A 17,850-nucleotide genomic window follows, 5' to 3' on the forward strand; every position below is an offset into this window, starting at 1 on the left:
TTAAGCTAGAAAATGTTCCCCTCATTTTTTCTGACGGTCCAAAATTTATGAACGATTGGCAACCCCGTCCCGGTGATTTATAGTCATGCTTATTAGGTAACAACAGGCACTAGAGAAAGCTCTGATGCCTTTTAATGAACTTAATTACCACAATTAATATTTAAAACCACTTATAAAGAGAAAACAGATAAAAGGGGTCTTTCCTTCATTTTCTCTTCCTTAGTTCCACCATCCTAATCTCTGGGGCTGATGATTTTTACTGAGGGCCTTATAAAGTCTGTCTCATTAGAATGACCATTTGAACATACATTACGTATGTCCAAACAAATTCTTGTCAGTTTTTTCTAAATAGCCATCAATGCGTTATAGTACCTCAGTTAAAGGAGCACACCCACCAAACTTTTTATTGCCAAAACCTTTGTAAATATATATTTAGTTTTGTGTAAGTACGGTAATATACTCACCAGTAGCCAAGTTCCCAATTCAACTGCAGCTTCGGTCAAAAAAGGCTTTAAAGACCTACATTATTAAAGCAACTTTTGGCTCACACATACAGGCCCCCTGTGAGCTGGCATTCAGAATAACCACCAAGTGACCCAGAAGCGGACCAAAAGAGCACTGGATACCGGAATAGACCGGAATTGTATACTTACACTAGAGTATGCTACATATACGATTACACAGATTTAAGCTATAGAAAGTTTGGTGAGAGTGCTTCTTTAATCACTTTTTGAAATATGATGTATTTTTATGTTGTGAGAGGAAAGTATTTACAGCAGGTGAAACAAGTATTGAACACATCACCAATTTGTTAAGTAAATATATTTCTAAAGGTGCTATTGACATGAAATTGTCACCAGATGTCGGTAACATCTCATCCAAGCCACACAGGCAAAGAAATTAAACCATAATGTCCATAAATTAATGTGTAATAATGAGAACTGACACAGGAAAAAAGTATTGAACACATGAAGAAAAAGGTGAGCAAAAATCCATGGAAAATCATGACACTTGCTGAAATCTATGAATAATTACAAAGCAATCCTGCCACTTAGTGAAAAATATCAGTTGGTTCAATTGATGTCTCATTCAAGGTGCCACACAAGAAACATCTCATGATGGGTAAAACCAGTGAGCTGTTTCAAGACCTTTGCAACCTTATTGTTGCAAAACATATTGATTTCATTTGTTACAGAAACATTTCTAAATTACTGAAGGTTCAAGTAAGCACTGTTGGGGCCATAATCTGGAAGTGGAAAGAACATCATTTCACCATGAACTGGCCACGACCAGGTGCTCACCGCAAGATTTCAGACAGAGGAGTCAAATTATCAGAAGAGTTGTCCAAGAGCCAAGGATCACCTGTGGAGAGTCACAGACAGACATGGAATCAACAGGTAAAATTGTTTTAAAGAAAACAATAAGTAATGCAATCAACCTCCTTGACCTGTAGACATGCTCACTATGCAAGACTCCATTGCTGAACAAAAAACATGTTCAAGCGCATTTATATTTTGCTCAACAACATTTAGACAAGCCTGTAAAATACTGGAAGAATATACTCTGGTCATATGAGACCAAAATTGTACTCTTTGGATGCCATAATATACACCATGTTTGGAGGCTAAAAGGCACTGTATATGACCCCAAAACACCATACCAACAGTGAAATTTGGAGGTGGGAACAGCATGCTGTGGGGCTGTTTTTCTGCATTTTCAGCACTGGCAATCTTCATATAATTGAAGCATTGATGAATGGACAAATGTACAGAGACATTCTTGATAAAAATCTGCACGATCTACCAGGATGATGAAGATGAAATGAGGTTGGACAGTTCAGCAGGCCAATGATCCCAAACACACAGCCAAAAAAACTCTCAATTGGTTTCAGAGAAAGAAAATAAAGCTGCTAGAATGAACCAGCCAATTACGTGACCTGAATCCAATAGAAGATTTTTGGAAGCAACTAAAGTGCAGATTTCATAGAAGGAGCCCATGAAACCTTCAGGATTTAAAAAGTGTTTATGTGGAAGAATGGGCCAAAATCACACCTGAGCACTGCATGCAACTAGTTTCTCCATACAGGAGGCATCTTGATGCTGTCATCACCAAAAGGGATCTTGTACAAAGTGTTAATTAAATTTCAGTAAGCGTGTGCAATAACTTTTCAATGTGTCATTTCTCATTATTACACATAACTTAATTTATGGACATCTATGGTGATTTCTTTGCCTGTGTGGATTGGATGGGTTGTTACCAACATCTGGTGAGAATTTCATGTCAACAGCACCTTTAGAAATATATTTTCTTATAAAATTGGTGATGTGTTCAATACTTATTTCACCCACTGTACATCAAAATGCACCCATCTGATAACTGCGTGAGCCTGGCTGTAACTGACAATTGTTATTATTTTATTTTACCATTAATTGCAGACATTTGAAGCGTGATCAGAAGCAGTTAAATTTAAATGTGGAAAAGGCAAGTGGGACATCACAACAGCGGATAGAAAAAATGGAGATAGAAGAAGGAATGGATTTGGCAAAAGAGCTTAGACAGCAAAAAGCACAAATAAATTTAGATGACAAGAATCAATACTTTGTGGGAAAGCTGGAGAGCAAGAACACTGTGAAGTCAAACCCAATCACCAATGACTCCAAAGTAAAGAAGTGTATAGGTACAGACATATATCCTGCACACTCAAGTCAGTCAAGATTAACGTCTTTAAAGAGAAGCTTAAGTGGATCAAATCCAGTAAATGAAGAATTAAAAATTCCTAAGAAAACAGCTCCTGGGAGATTTTATTTATTGGTAAGCATATGCTGAATTTTTAAATTTTTCTTTTCTGTTGCAATACAATAGTTTTGTTGGCCTTGTGTTGGTCATTTGATGTGTTTGTAGTGATCTTAAATGGATAAAAGCATTTTGTATTTCCAATATATATAACTTTAGACCTAGACTTTTTCACGTTTTGTTTTTGCAGGATGAAAACTGTCCAGCAAGCAGTTGCTCTTCGGCACACAGCAGTATACAGAATTACCCACAGCAGGTTCTGTTTGAGACTCCAAACACCAAGCATCAAAACACATCACTTTCATTGAATGAAAGACAAAATGAATCCCATTTAGGTATGTATTTTTTTTTTTTTAGTAAATTGAAGATTGTGTAAGGAGCTAGGATTATTTGGAGAGCCATAATAGTTTAGCCTATTGTCTAAACTTTTTATTAGTTTTATTTTTTTCTGGTGTTTATTTTTGCCAACCAAGTTTTTTTTTACCAAGTTTTACCAATAAAAGAAAATCCTGAAAAACATTTTTTATTTGACTGCTGTGAGCCTCATTTTAGATTGATACATCATCCCATAACCACCAGGATTATTGTAAATTGGAGTTAACACCATTTTTTTTTAATAAGGATGGAGACAGATAACACAAGATCAGACAATTAGCAGGGGTGTGTGAAAGGGGAAGGGATGGGGTTAGGAGGGGTAGTAGCTCATAGACTCTCTTTCCTCAGTGGCCTGTCATAGGGAATGCACAGAACATTCTATGAGGTCAATTAAGGTCAATTTTCTTAATAATGTCTCTCAGAATTTTAGGAAACCTAACTTTCCCATAATCTGGGTCGGTTTGGGACAAAGTGGAGCCCTGGGCAAAAGTTAAAAATGGGGCCTCAAATGCTGACGTATTGTACCATCACACGAAACATGGTATGGGGCATTTACACAAGCTGATTTCAGATGGTTAAACAAGCAAAATCAATAATAATGAGCGAGCAATAAAATGCTCAGGTACTCGTTGCTGGGTTGAGCAAATCGTAATGCTCAGGTGCTCGACCCAAGTAACGAGCCCAATGTATGTCAATGGGAAACTCGAGCATTTTTCCGGCTGACCCCTCTCAGAGGTCTGGAGTGGGCCTAAAAATTGGTCAAATCGATGGAAACAGTGCTCAAATGACATGGGGACAGCATGGGGAAAACCCTTTGAAGCATCTCTGACTCCCAGGTCACCGCTGTGAACAATGTTGTCAGAGTATTGCGCCACTTTTACGGACTGACAATAAAACAAACAAAAACAAAGCAAAAATGGATTTTCCTGGAAAGAATGTTAAGAAACATTCTTTCCAGGGTAATGACTTATATATTCCCACCTACTGTATTCTCACCACTCCCTTGTAGACTGTGAGCCCTCGTGGCCAGGGTCCTCTCTCCTCCTGTACCAGTTTGCCATTGCGTTTTTGTTCAAGATTTTTGTAATTGTTTCTGCTATGTATACCCCCTTTTTCACATGTAAGGCACCATGGAATAAATGGCGGTATAATAATGAGTAATAATAATAATATAAGGCAAAATAAATAACCAAAAACAAAAATGCTCCTCCACACCTTGGGTTATGTTCACACGTAGAGTTTTTGATGCGTTTTTTTCACTTTTGCATTTCTTTCAACGGTGAAAAATATATTCACCAGTAAATGTAATTTTAACATTTTACTACCTTATCTGGCCATGTGGTGTGTGAGACATGATCAGACACCTCTAAAATGAACACTCATTTTCAGCTGATAATACAATCTAGCACGTGTCCCTATTTTAAAAGCAGCTAACAGCGTTATCAGTAAGAAATATACAGTACAGACCAAAAGTTTGGACACACCTCATTTAAAGATTTTTCTGTATTTTCATGACTTTGAAAATTGTACATTCACACTGAAGGCATCAAAACTATGAATTAACACATGTGGAATTATATACTTAACAAAAAAGTGTGAAACAACTGAAAATATGTCTTATATTCTAGGTTCTTCAAAGTAGCCACCTTTTGCTTTGATGGCTGCTTTGCACACTCTTGGCATTCTCTTAATGAGCTTCAAGAGGTAGTCACTGGAAATGGTCTTCCAACAATCTTGAAGGAGTTCCCAGAGATGCTTAGCACTTGTGGCCCTTTTGCCTTCACTCTGCGGTCCAGCTCACCCCAAATCACCTCGATTGGGTTCAGGTCTAGTGACTGTGGAGGCCAGGTCATCTGGCGTAGCACCCCATCACTCTCCTTCTTGGTCAAATAGCCCTTACAGAGCCTGGAGGTGTGTTTGGGGTCATTGTCCTGTTGAAAAATAAATGATGGTCCAACTAAACGCAAACCGGATGGAATAGCATTCCGCTGCAAGATGCTGTGGTAGCCATGCTGGTTCAGTATGCCTTCAATTTTGAATAAATCCCCAACAGTGTCACCAGCAAAGCACCCCCACACCATCATACCTCCTCCTCCATGCTTCACGGTGGGAACCAGGCATGTAGAGTCCATCCGTTCACCTTTTCTGTGTCGCACAAAGACACGGTGGTTGGAACCAAAGATCTCAAATTTGGACTCATCAGACCAAAGCACAGATTTTCACTGGTCTAATGTCCATTCCTTGTGTTCTTTAGCCCAAACAAGTCTCTTCTACTTGTTGCCTGTGACGCGCCCCTGGGCCTGCTGTGTTGCGCAGCGTCTCGCGCACGGGGCTTACCTGGAACCGGATCAGATGAGGGTTGTAGTCTCCGAGTGGCGGGGACCCGGTCCGTGCCCAGGGAGTCAAACTCGATGTGTGGCAGTCTTGATAGATGTTATTTGAGTGTCGACTACGCCACCCGTTGATCTGCAGCTATGGAGCTGCCGCTGCAGGGCAGACCGCTGAGGCCGGTGTAGAATTGTGCAGCGTGATAGTATAACCCCCAACGGGAGGGGTATGGCCTCAGGGCAGCCGACGTGGAAGATGGGGGTAGCAGGAACCACTCAGAGACGGTGCGGTGTAATTCAGGGTCTTTACTGGTAACAACGATAGACCCTCCCGGAGTACTTGCTAGCGAACGGGGCCTGGTCAGTCCTTGAGCAGATGGGATCTCCCCTGGCCAGGCGGAGTTGTAGGCCTCCCAAACTGACTGTACTCTTCTGGCTACCTTGCTAGAAGCGGATATAAGTAGCCCACGTCCCTGAGTGTACCGTGTGGTGCTCACCCGTATGGCCGGTGACTCGGGGCCTTCTATGGCTTCCGCTCCACGATGGCGCTGCTGGTCCCACGCGTGTGACCGTGCCTTCGGGTTTCTGGGCCTGGGGACCTGAAATCCCCTGCCAGTCGGCTTCTGCTGCTGGGTAAGAGTTAGTCCCCACAGCCTCGGACGCCAGGTCCGGTGAGAAAGCTTCTCAGTCAGGGCGAGCTCTGCAGCTGCCAGCCCCTGACTTGTAGTAATATTGCTCCCACTGAGCTTCTGCTGTTTCTTCCTGTGACTGTTTCTTGTCTCTACTCTCCTTGACTGACTAACCCTGCTTCAGCCCCGGGTTTATATAGGGGAAGTTCTTCCCCTCCCAAGACTGGGCAGGAGGTGTGGCATGCACAGGATCCCTGACCAAAGGACCTCCCACCTGCTCTCAGACATAACATTACATTACTGTGGGAAACCAGACCCCTGGGGTGCCACACCTGTCCTTAGCAGTGGTTTCCTAGCAGCTATTTTACCATGAAGGCCTGCTGCACAAAGTCTCCTCTTAACAGTTGTTGAAGAGATGTGTCTGCTGCTAGAACTCTGTGTGGCATTGACCTGTTCTCTAATCTGAGCTGCTGTTAACCTGCGATTTCTGAGGCTGGTGATCGGATAAACTTATCCTCAGAAGCAGAGGTGACTCTTTATCTTCCTTTCCTGGGGCGGTCCTCATGTGAGCCAGTTTCTTTGTAGCGCTTGATGGTTTTTGTAACTGCACTTGGGGACACTTTCAAAGTTTTCCCAATTTTTCGGACTGACTGACCTTCATTTCTTAAAGTAATGATGGCCACTCGTTTTTCTTTACTTAGCTGCTTTTTTCTTGCCATAATACAAATTCTAACAGTCTATTCAGTACGGCTATCAGCTGTGTATCCACCTGACTTCTGCACAACACAACTATAATATTATAAGGCAAGAAATCCCACTTATTAAACCTGACAGGGAACACCTGTGAAGTGAAAACCATTTCCGGTGACTACCTCTTGAAGCTCATCAAGAGAATGCCAAGAGTGTGCAAAGCAGTCATCAAAACAAAAGGTGGCTACGTTGAAGAACCTAGAATATAAGACATATTTTCAGTTGTTTCACACTTTTTTGTTAAGTATATAATTCCACATGTGTTAATTCATAGTTTTGATGCCTTCAATGTGAATGTACAATTTTCATAGTCATGAAAATACAGAAAAATCTTTAAATGAGAAGGTGTGTCCAAACTTTTGGTCTGTACTGTATATATATATATTTTTTCATCACGGAGTATAATACAATAATCCCTGACTACATGCCTGTAAGATGCTATCCCAACTGCTATAGTTTACCCGTACACAAATGGCAAATAAGAGAGATAATAAAGTACAATAGAAAATTTAATTTAACCATCTCCAAAGAGTTTGTTTTGGTACATTGCACTACCAAACTGTGAGGGAATGCAAGCGACCCTTTCTGTTTTCATCATTTTCTAATTACAGATCACCATTAAAAATTATGAATCGGTCAACGAGTGCATGGAAAAAATCTGTCAAGTTATTGATTGTTGTAGGGATGTATGCGACCAGAATGAACACTCATTTTCAGAAGATAATACCATCAATCCAGGGTTATCAATAGGGAATTTTTTTTTTCAGCACAGAGTATAATACAATAATCCCTGACTAGATGCCTGTAAGACACTATCACAACTGCTATAGGTCACCTGTACACGAATGTCAGATAAGAGAGGTAATATAGCACAATAGAAAATAGAATTTAACTGGCTCCGAAGAGGTTTTTTTGGTACATTGCGCCACCAAACTATGGAGGAAAGCAAGCAACACTGTTTGCTTTCATCATTTCCTAATTACAGATCACAATTAAAAATTATGAATCGGTCAACGAGTGCATAGAAAGTATCAAGTAATGCACTGTGGAAGAGATGTATTTGACAACAATGAACAACACTCCTCTCCAGCTGATACCTTGCACCTGTCCCTATTGTAAATGCATCTAACAGCGGTATCAATAGGGAATAGAACAGATTTTTTTTTTTGCAGCAGTACGCAGTATAAGGCAATAATACCTGGCTGGACTGGTGTAATACGCTATCCATACTGCGATAGCTCACTTGTAAAAAAAATTCAGATAAGAGAGGTAATAGTTTAGAATATAGAATCGATTTGAATTGGCCTTCCCATTATTAAGGAGTGGATCTCCTATACTGTTATTGTGTATATGTTATAATACCCCCAGCGGCATTAAAAACCATCTCTGACAAAACGCTAGCAGCCAGGACCTCCAAGGCATATAGAGACAGTTCATGCCACATGTCAAGCTTGGATACCCAATAGTTGTAAGGCACTGAGGAATCACAGAGTATGATGGTATGGTCCCCAAGGTAGTACTTCAGCATCTTACAAAGCTTTTCCCTTCTTGTTAGACTAACCCATACATCAGGGCCTGGGCGCTGGGAGGGTTTGAAAAACCTGTCCTAGAACTTTGACAGCGCTCCCCTGCCTCTGCTGCATCTGCTTTGTTTCTCCTTCATCTGTACTCCTAGGTTGTCCAAGACACTGTGACCTCTGCCGCCAGCGTTGTCAGATGGGATTTTTTAAAATAATTCTTCAACAAGCGCATCTGGTACTGCAACATATAACGTAGGAGTGGGTCTCCTATACTGTTATTTCATATACAGCAAGCTCAAAGGCTGCTCAAAATTAGGATGCACTCCAATGTCACATTAAATAGACGTAGTGAAGAGCCTCAGTACTTTTTTTTTCTCTTCTAAAGGAGTGGGTCTCCTCTACTGTTATTGCGTATGCAGCAAGTTCAAGGGCAGCCAAAAATTAGGACGCACTCCAGTACCTCTTTGAAGAGACGTAGAGGAGGGCATCATTAAAAAAATATTCCCATTATAAAGGAATGGGTCTCCTATACTGTTATTGCGTTTGCAGTGACTGCAAGGGCTGCCAAAAATTAGGACGCATTTTTATACTCCTTTGAAGAAAATTAGAGGTGGGCATCATTAAAAAAATGTTCCCATTATAAAGGAGTGGGTCTCCTATACTGTTATTGCGTATGCAGTGACGGCAAGAGCTGCTGAAAATTAGGACACACTCCAATACCCCTTTGAAGAGACGTAGAGGAGGGCCTCATTAAAAAAATTGTTTCCATTATTAAGAAGTGGGTCTCCTATACTGGTAATGCTCATGCACTAAGTGAATGGGCTGAAAAACATTTACCCCTGGGGGGTATACATGAACATATTGCATACATGAACATACTGTATAACATACGGAATGTTAGAGGTAGTCCTCGAAAAATAGTTCCTACGGGCATCATAAACACACTTAAAAAAAAATTATGTGCGTGTTGCATGATGGTCACCCTGTTGATATGGTGGAGGAGGATGAGGAGAAGGAGGAGGGTGACATAAAATAGCCAAAATCATGAAGCATATACGAATGTCTGGGCATGAAGAGGTGCATGGGAATAGACCACCCCAAAAAATACCCACTGGATTTAATTTATGTTCCACTGCTATTATCCGGTGGTATCGAGAAGTCTGCCCCAATCCAGCCCTTGTTCATTTTGATAAGAGTCAGCCTGTCAGCATTTTCAGTTGCAAGGCGGATGCGCCTATCAGTTATAGTACCCCCGGCTGCACTAAAAACCCACGCTGACAAAATGCTAGCGGAAAGGCAGGCCAGAACTTCTAAGGCATAGAGAGACAGTTCATGCCACGTGTCCAGCTTGGATACCCAATAGTTATACGGCAGAGAGGAATGATGGAGGACGCTAGTACGGTTGGCAAAGTACTGCTTCAGCATCTTCCAAAACTTTTCCCTCCTTGTCAGAGTACCCCGTACATCATGGTCTGGGCGCTGGGAGGGTATAGAAAAAGAAAATAGTCGGCACTCTGTGTCCTCATGTGGTGCTCATGGAGGAAGTAATACATCCAAGAGAAAAGACAAATCCCGACACTCACGTGTGGTGAATTAAGCCTCAACTGAGGTGTGTGGAATAAAGAGGCTTAATTCACCACACGTGAGTGCCGGTATTTGTCTTTTCTCTTGGATGGGCACTGGGAGGGGCTGAGAAAACTGTCCCAGACCTTTGACAGTGTTCCTCTGCCTCTGCTGCATCTGGTTTGTGTCTCCCTCGCCAGTACTCCTTGGTTGTCTAAGGAACTATGATCTCTGCCGCCAGCTTTGTCAGTTTTGAATTATTTAATAATTCTTCAACAAGGGCCTTCTGGTTCTGCAACATTTTATTAGACCTCTCCGCCATGGGAAGGAGAGATAGAAAGTTCTCCTTGTAGCACGGGTCTAGAAGTGTGACCAACCAGTAATTACTGTCACCCAAAATGTATACAACGCGATGGTCACCCGAAAGGCAGTGGAACAGCCAAGACTTTCCTGTCCTCACCAAAAGGACAACTGTCCATATTCTCCTCCACATACTCCTCCTCGTTCTCCCTCTCCTCAGGCCATCCATGCTGAACAGATAGTATGAATGTCTTGTGGGTAGTACTGTCTGTAGCGCAGGAAACCAGCTCCTGTTCCTCCTTCTTTTCATTATCACCCAATCCGCGTTGAGATGAGGCTGGACTATGTAGCAACACCCTGTATAGTTCCTTTCTCTATCTTATCGTGCTCCGACTGCAGTGCCTCCTCTTTAATTGTGAGCAGTGAGTGTTTCAGTAGACAGAGAAGCGGGATGGTGACGCTAAATATGGCGTCATCGCCGCTCACCATCTTGGCGGAGTCCTCAAAGTTTTGGAGGATGGCACAGATGTCAGACATCCATGACCACTCATCAGCTCTTATGTGCGGAGGCTGACCTTAATACCGATGGGCGTGTTGAAGCTGGTACTCAACAACTGCCCTCTGCTGCATTTCCAATGCATGGTAACATCGCACACCAGTCGGTGAGCTGGAAACTGCAAATGCTGCTGAAGCACGGCGAGGGCGGCGGAAGCTGTAACTGACTTTCTGAAATAGTCACACTCATGACGTACTTTCACAAGCTGCTCAGGCTGATCCAGGTAGGTTTTGAGAAACCACTGAACCACTAGGTTGAGCCCATGGGCCAGGCATGGTACATGTGCGAGGTTGCCAAGGTTCAGAGCCGCCACCAAGTTCCGGCCATTGTCACACATGACCATGCCTGGCTGTAGGTTCAGCGGTGAGAGACACAGAGCTGCCTGCTCTGTTATAGTTTTCAACAACTCTGCAGCTGTGTTCTGTTTGTCACCTAAGCATATTAGTTTTAGCACAGCCTGTTGCCGCTTGGCCGAGGCAGTGCTGCTATGCTTGCAGCTCCTGACTGATGTGGTCATTTCAGAGATGGAGGCTGAAGAGGAAGAGGAGGAGGTGCAGGAGCTGTAGAATGTGGGGGCAACCATGATTGACCCAGAGCCCGCAATCCTCTGCGTCGGGTGGATTTGTTCCATCCCAGGGTCTGACTGGGTCCTGGCTTCCACAATATTATCTGAATGTGCCGTCAGTGAGATGTACCATCCCTAGCCACAAACACTTGTCCACGTGTCCATGGTTAGGTGGACCTTCCCAGTAACTGCGTTGTTTAGGGCACGGGTAATGTTCTGAGGCACATGCTTGTGTAAGGCAGGGACGGCACACACAGAGAAATAGTGGCGGCTGGGACCGAGTATCGAGGGATGTCCGCCGCCATGAGGTTCCGGAAAGCTTGCGTCTCCACGAGCCTAAAAGGCTACATTTCTAGTGCAAGTAGTTGAGAAATGTGGCAGTTTAGTGTTGTGGACTGTGGGTGGTTGGCTGCGTATTTGCACTTGAGTTCAAAGGACTGGGGTAGGGACAACTGAACACTGTGCTGGGACAAGGACATGGACATGGTTGCTGACGGTGATGGTTGTGCAACAGTGTGCAACAACATGTGCAGAGTGGGAGGCATCTTCACCTGCATCATGGACGGTGGCTTGGCGTGCACATGCAACAGGGGAAGAGGCAGTGGTGTCATCTACAGACACTGTTTCTGGACTCTGGCGTTTGGCCCAACTAGTCGGGTGCCTTGCTGCCACGTGCTTGAGCATGCTGGTAGTGGTCAGGCTGGTAGTTGTGCTGCCCCTGCTGATGCTGGCATGGCAAATGTTGCAAATGGCATTTTTGCAGTTAACTGGACAGTCTTTAGAAAAGAGCCAGACTCGGGAAGATCTAACAGTTGGACTGGCAACTTCCCTGGTATTGGTGTTTTGGGGAACAGTTGCCCACCTTGTGTCTGTGGCCACCCCACTACTTCTTCCTGCCTGTTGTCATGCTACGCCTCCCTCCCCCTCTGTGCTGCTGTCCTTGCTATGCATGTCACCTTGCCAGGTTGGGTCACTGACTTCATTGTCCACCAACTTGTCTTTCAATGTACACACCGTGGGCCTCCTCCTGACTTGCTGGCAATTGTATCTCATCATCATCATCATCCACCTGTAGTGACAGTAATTGAATTTCCCACCGTCGCCTTCATGTGACCTTGGCTGCTCAAATATTTGGGCATCGCTACATGCGATCTCCTCTTGGCCCGCTTGAAGTGGACCTAGCGAGAGGCCAGAATCTATGAATGGAAATCTGAACAGCTCTTCAGAGTGTCCAAGTGTCGGATCACTTGTCTCCGGGCGCTCGGCATGGTGGGAGGATGAAGGATCAGGGTGAGGAATATGTGGTCCAGACTCACAGCTACAGAGACTGGACCGTGTGGAAGACAGGGTGGTGATGGTGGTGGCAAACTGACTGGAAGCATTATCTGCTATCCAACCAACAACCTTTTCACACTGCTCTGGCTTCAAGAGTGGTGTTCCGTGGCCTCCTAGAAACTGGGACTGGAAGGTAGATCGACATGATGTGGGTGTTTGTTGTGCTCCCTCAGCAGGCACAGTTTCATCTTGCCCATGGCCTCAGCCTCTGGGTGAGCCATCAGCATCACATATTCCTCCCCGTCACTTGCCACGCGCCTTGTCCATTTTAAATGGACTTTAATATTTTGCAGCTTGAAAAAAAAATCAGGATTATTACTGCAGGAATATTTGACCACCTGTCAGGCAAAATGTATTTTTGTCCGAGTTTTAAAAATGAGAGATGTCCTAAATTTCCACCCCCCTGTCCATTTGTAAGACATAGGACTCACTGTAGCTTCCCCCAACCCAGGAATTTTTATGACGCCATAAAACCTCAGCCCAGAGCAAGTATACTGGTATACCCTGGATTTTTCCCTCCAATTCTATTGTTTAGCTTTACAAACGTTTAATGTCGATTTTAATAATGCACATGACGGTCACAAACACCGGGACCACATTTTTGGAATGCTCACCTTTTTCCCATTATAATAGTATATCTTGCATAACTGAGAAATGACCGGGAACTGGGATAATGGATTTTGAGCTTTCATATTTGATATCAATCTTCATGAATACTGGTGACGGCCAACACGATGTCTCCATCTTGGATGTGGGACCCCCCCACACAAAGATATGAAATCTGAAGGTTTTTATGTTCTATGCAGCTGGGTGGTTTCACAAAACCGAGCCCCCGTGTGAGGTAAACAACATGGGTGTTTCCTAATCGTTTGGCCCCTTTAGTAAAAACCAGAACGGCCATTTACCAAGTCATTCCAACCAGGGACGTCAGACACATGCCCTACATGCTGCGTGGAGGAATCACATCTACTTTCCGGGGAGCCGTCCCCCCCACAGAATCTGAGACCATCACCACGTGGCACAGGTTTTGCTATTACTTATCCCTTTCATTTTAATAACTGTTTATGCATATATGTAAATTGTCTCTTTTATAATATCTTGTATATATTTTGTAAACACTGCCCCACTTTCGGGAGTAAAAATCATTATTACTTACCAGCTTCATTCTTCTTGTCCTATATCGAGCAAACACTTTCCTCACCCGCTAATTCACGTTACCTAACGGGTACCCTATCCACCTGTTAAGCGATCGGTGGTGGCAGTATACCAGTATTTATGTGATATTGTGGTTTGAGGGTGGCTGGTCAGAGGTATATATACGTTCCTGGAAGGAACTGGTGGTATATATACGTCCTGTCACATCACGTGCCGCAATAGTCGACATAAATTAGAGCTGCTGCACCCGTGCTTATCCTCGGTCAATACCGTGTTCAACCAGCAGGATAAGGGGGCGCCAGAGAGCTGCAAGGTCTGACAAAGTGTGTTTCCTCACACCACCTGAGATGGACAAGTTTCTTTGCTTCCACAATACAGCAATGCTATTAAAATCAACCAAATCTGGCTGTATGCTGTTAACAAGCAAATGGAGCAGTAAAAATGGTGTATTATGTTGCTTTTCACCAAAATTAGCAGGATTAAGAGCAAAAAGAATATTATCAGCCCTGATAACTAGGGCTTTTGATAGGAGTTCCATCAGCAGAAAGAATGTGCAATGGACCCTATTCTGTACTATACTAGCTCTCCACAAACTCTGCCTAACTAGTGCTATCAGCAGGATTAATATTTTCTTCAGAAAAAGTCCTTACAAGGACTGTTAGAGTAGATTTCTAATAGTGGTGTAGAGTCTCAGTTTAAAATAACCGCCAATTCTCTCCCTCACTCAGCTTCAGTTCTCCCTACTTTGTGTCTTTGACCGATAAACTGTGACAAGCATAGGGTCCCGGGTCTTACATAGACATGATGACGCTCTGCGGGCAGCCAATCACAGTAATGCCACGACCAACATGGCTACGGCATTACAGTGACTGTCAGACAATACCTACATCTTAATTGGCTGCCTAAAATGCGCCCAACATGCGGGGCGAGGACTCAAGCTCGCGCCCAAGCATTTCAAAATTACTCGCCGAGCATCTCGGGCACTGTGATGAACGGGCGAGTAACGAATAATGGCGAGCATGCTCGCTCATCACTAGTAAGAATGATTGACATATAATAATTACTATTAGATCATTCTGTCCCCATACATATCATGCTAATATCATGTTATCAGCAAAACATCTCCTGTTTACACTGGACGATGTGCTGCCGAATACAATGATTTCTAAACTGGCAGAAACAATCCAATCACCCGATAAATGAGTAACATTTCACTCCTTCATTGGATGATTGCCGACATGTTTACACATACAAACTCATGTCTGTGCACCTGGTATTTATAAATGTGGATACACATGCACACACTATATGTGACAAAAACACTCTATGTTACGCACACATCAGTACATAACACACACTGCATTTTACACACAAACTGTATGTTATAAGCTATGTGTCCACGATGCAGAAATGCTCCGGATTTTTCCTGAGCGTTTCTGCATCTCCCTGGCAGAAAAAAACACATGCGGATTGTACATGCGGATTGTACATGCGGATTGTACATGCGGATTGTACATGCGTTTTTCCTGCCAGGGACATGTGGATGTGAAGCGTTCTTCACTTGCATTTCCGCATGCGGGTTGTCAAGCGCTTTCCAAGCGATTTTAGCATCACTTGGAAACTGCTTGTCAACTAGGTCACACTATATAAATCCATGCAACCGGCATGGATTTATATTGTGTGACCGAAAGAATGGTAAAAAATAAAAAAATGAATCTATACTTACCTTCCGATGGCCCCCACAGTCTTGCTTCGCTCCGTCCTAGCTGCCGGCAGATCGCAGTACACTGAAGGACCTGCCGACGTCAGCGTCGAATGACCCATCACATGACTATGACGTCAGCGCAGGTCCTCCAGTCCATCGCAATCTGCCGGCAAGGGAGGACGAGCGCAGAGGGGGCCATCTGAAGGTAAATATAGCATTTATTTTTTATTTTATTCTTTTTTTTTTTACAGTTTCTATGGTACCCGGGTCCGGAGGAGAGTCTCCTCTCCTCTAGACCTGGGTACCATCCGCACATTGAACGCATGTATTCCGCATGTGCTTATCTAGTGAAGCGGAATACATGCGTTCTAATGCAAGTCAATGGCGGCGAAAACGCAGCGCTTCCGCAAAATAATTGGTAGTGATGGGTTTTTTTCCGCAATGATAATTGGGGAACATGGCAGGCCTTCTACCATGCGTTTTTTAAGCGTTTCTGCCTCTGCGGAAACTCTTAAGAAACGCATTGTGGGCACACAGCCTAAGGCTATGTGCCCACGATGCAGAAATGCTCCGGATTTTTCCTGAGCGTTTCTGCATCTCCCCTGGCAGAAAAAAATGCATGCGGATTGTACATGCATTTTTCCTGCCAGGGACATGCGGATGTGAAGCGTTCTACACATGCATTTCCGCATGCAGGTTGACAAGCGCTTTCCAAGAGATTTTAGCATCACTTGGAAAGTGCTTGTCAACTTGGTCACACTATATATATCCATGCAAACGGCATGGATTTATATAGTGTGACCCGAGAGAATGTATAAAAATAAAAAATAAATCTATACTTACCTTCCGATGGCCCCCGTTGTCTTGCTTCACTCAGTGCTGACTGCCGGCAGATCGCGGTACACTGCACTGAAGGACCTGCCGACATCAGCGTCGCGTGACCCGTCACATGACTATGACGTCAGCGCAGGTCCTTCAGTCCATCGCGATTTGCCGGCATGAGAGGAGGAGCGCACCGGGGGCCATCAGAAGGTAAGCATCATATTTATTTTTTATTTTATTCTTTTTTTCACAGTTTCTATGGTACCCAGGGCCGGAGGAGAGTCTCCTGTCCTCCACACCCGAGTACCATCCGCACATTGGAACGCGTGGATTGCGCATCTACATATACAGTGATGCGTAATCCATACGTTCTAATGCAAGTCGATGGCGGTGAAAACGCAGCGCTTCCGCAAAATAATTTGTAGTGCTGCGTTTTTTTCCGCAATGATAATCCGCAGCGGAAATTTCTGCAGCATGTGCACAGCACATGTGGATTATCATTGGGGAACATGGCAGGCCTTCTATCGAGCGTTTTTTAAGCGTTTCTGCAGCGTTTTTGCCGCTGCGGAAACGCTTAAAAAACGCATCGTGATCACACAGCCTTATACACACATTTAAACACACACATCAGTAGAGAACACACATCACATCAATAATATAATACACAAAACATGGTCACATACATATGTAAATACATATAACACATATCTATATAGAAAGCACACACACACATGTACAAACATAGCACACACAAATACATACGTATAGATACACAGCACATACACACATATATATACAAAACACAGAGCACACAACACATGTATTAACACAAAAAAGTAGCATGTAAAAGTTTGGGCACGCCTTTTCAAAGTTACTGTTATTGTGAACAGTTAAGCAAGTTAAAGATGAAATTATCTCTAAAAGGTCTAAAGCTAAAGATGACACATTTCCTGTGTATTTTAGGCAAATATATATCTAGTAATTTCTTACATTTTAAAAATTATAAAAAGGAAAATGGGCTGATGCAAACGTTTGGGCTCCCTTGGAGATGTGTGTGCTCAGATAACTTTGACCAAGGTTTTAGGCTATGTGCCCACGATGCAGAAATTCTCCGGATTTTTCCTGAGCATTTCTGCATCTCCCTGGCAGAAAAAACGCAGGCGGATTTTACATGTGTTTTTTTCAGCCAGGGACAAGCGTTTGTCACGCGTTTTGCTCATGCGATTTCGCACGCGGGTTGTCAAGCGCTTTCCAAGCGATTTTAGCATCACTTGGAAAAGTGCTTGACAACTTGGTCACACTATATAAATCCATGCAGCCAACATCAGCGGTCGCGTGACCTGTCACATGACTCAATGACGTCATGGAAGGTCCTTTTACACCATCGCGAGCCACCGGGGAGCCAAGACCTACTGGATAGAAGACTGCGGGCCATCAGAAGATGAGTATAATGTT

The 17,850-nt window shown here is 43.6% G+C and overlaps 1 protein-coding gene across 5 annotated transcripts in view; it reads left to right on the top strand.

Moving 5' to 3' along the window:
* PDE4DIP (phosphodiesterase 4D interacting protein) overlaps positions 1-17,850 on the top strand; it is a 738,656-nt gene that overhangs the window by 466,445 nt on the left and 254,361 nt on the right. For all 5 annotated transcript variants that reach the window (XM_073644096.1, XM_073644094.1, XM_073644092.1 and 2 more), the window contains 2 exons: positions 2,436-2,811; positions 2,984-3,128. In XM_073644096.1, the coding sequence (XP_073500197.1) occupies positions 2,436-2,811; positions 2,984-3,128 (521 nt within the window). The remainder of the gene's footprint in view (positions 1-2,435; positions 2,812-2,983; positions 3,129-17,850) is intronic.

This window comes from Phyllobates terribilis, unplaced genomic scaffold (assembly GCF_046119375.1).
Source record: "Phyllobates terribilis strain yellow unplaced genomic scaffold, ASM4611937v1 Scaffold_8__6_contigs__length_399053987, whole genome shotgun sequence".
Classification (NCBI taxonomy): Eukaryota; Metazoa; Chordata; class Amphibia; order Anura; family Dendrobatidae; genus Phyllobates; species Phyllobates terribilis.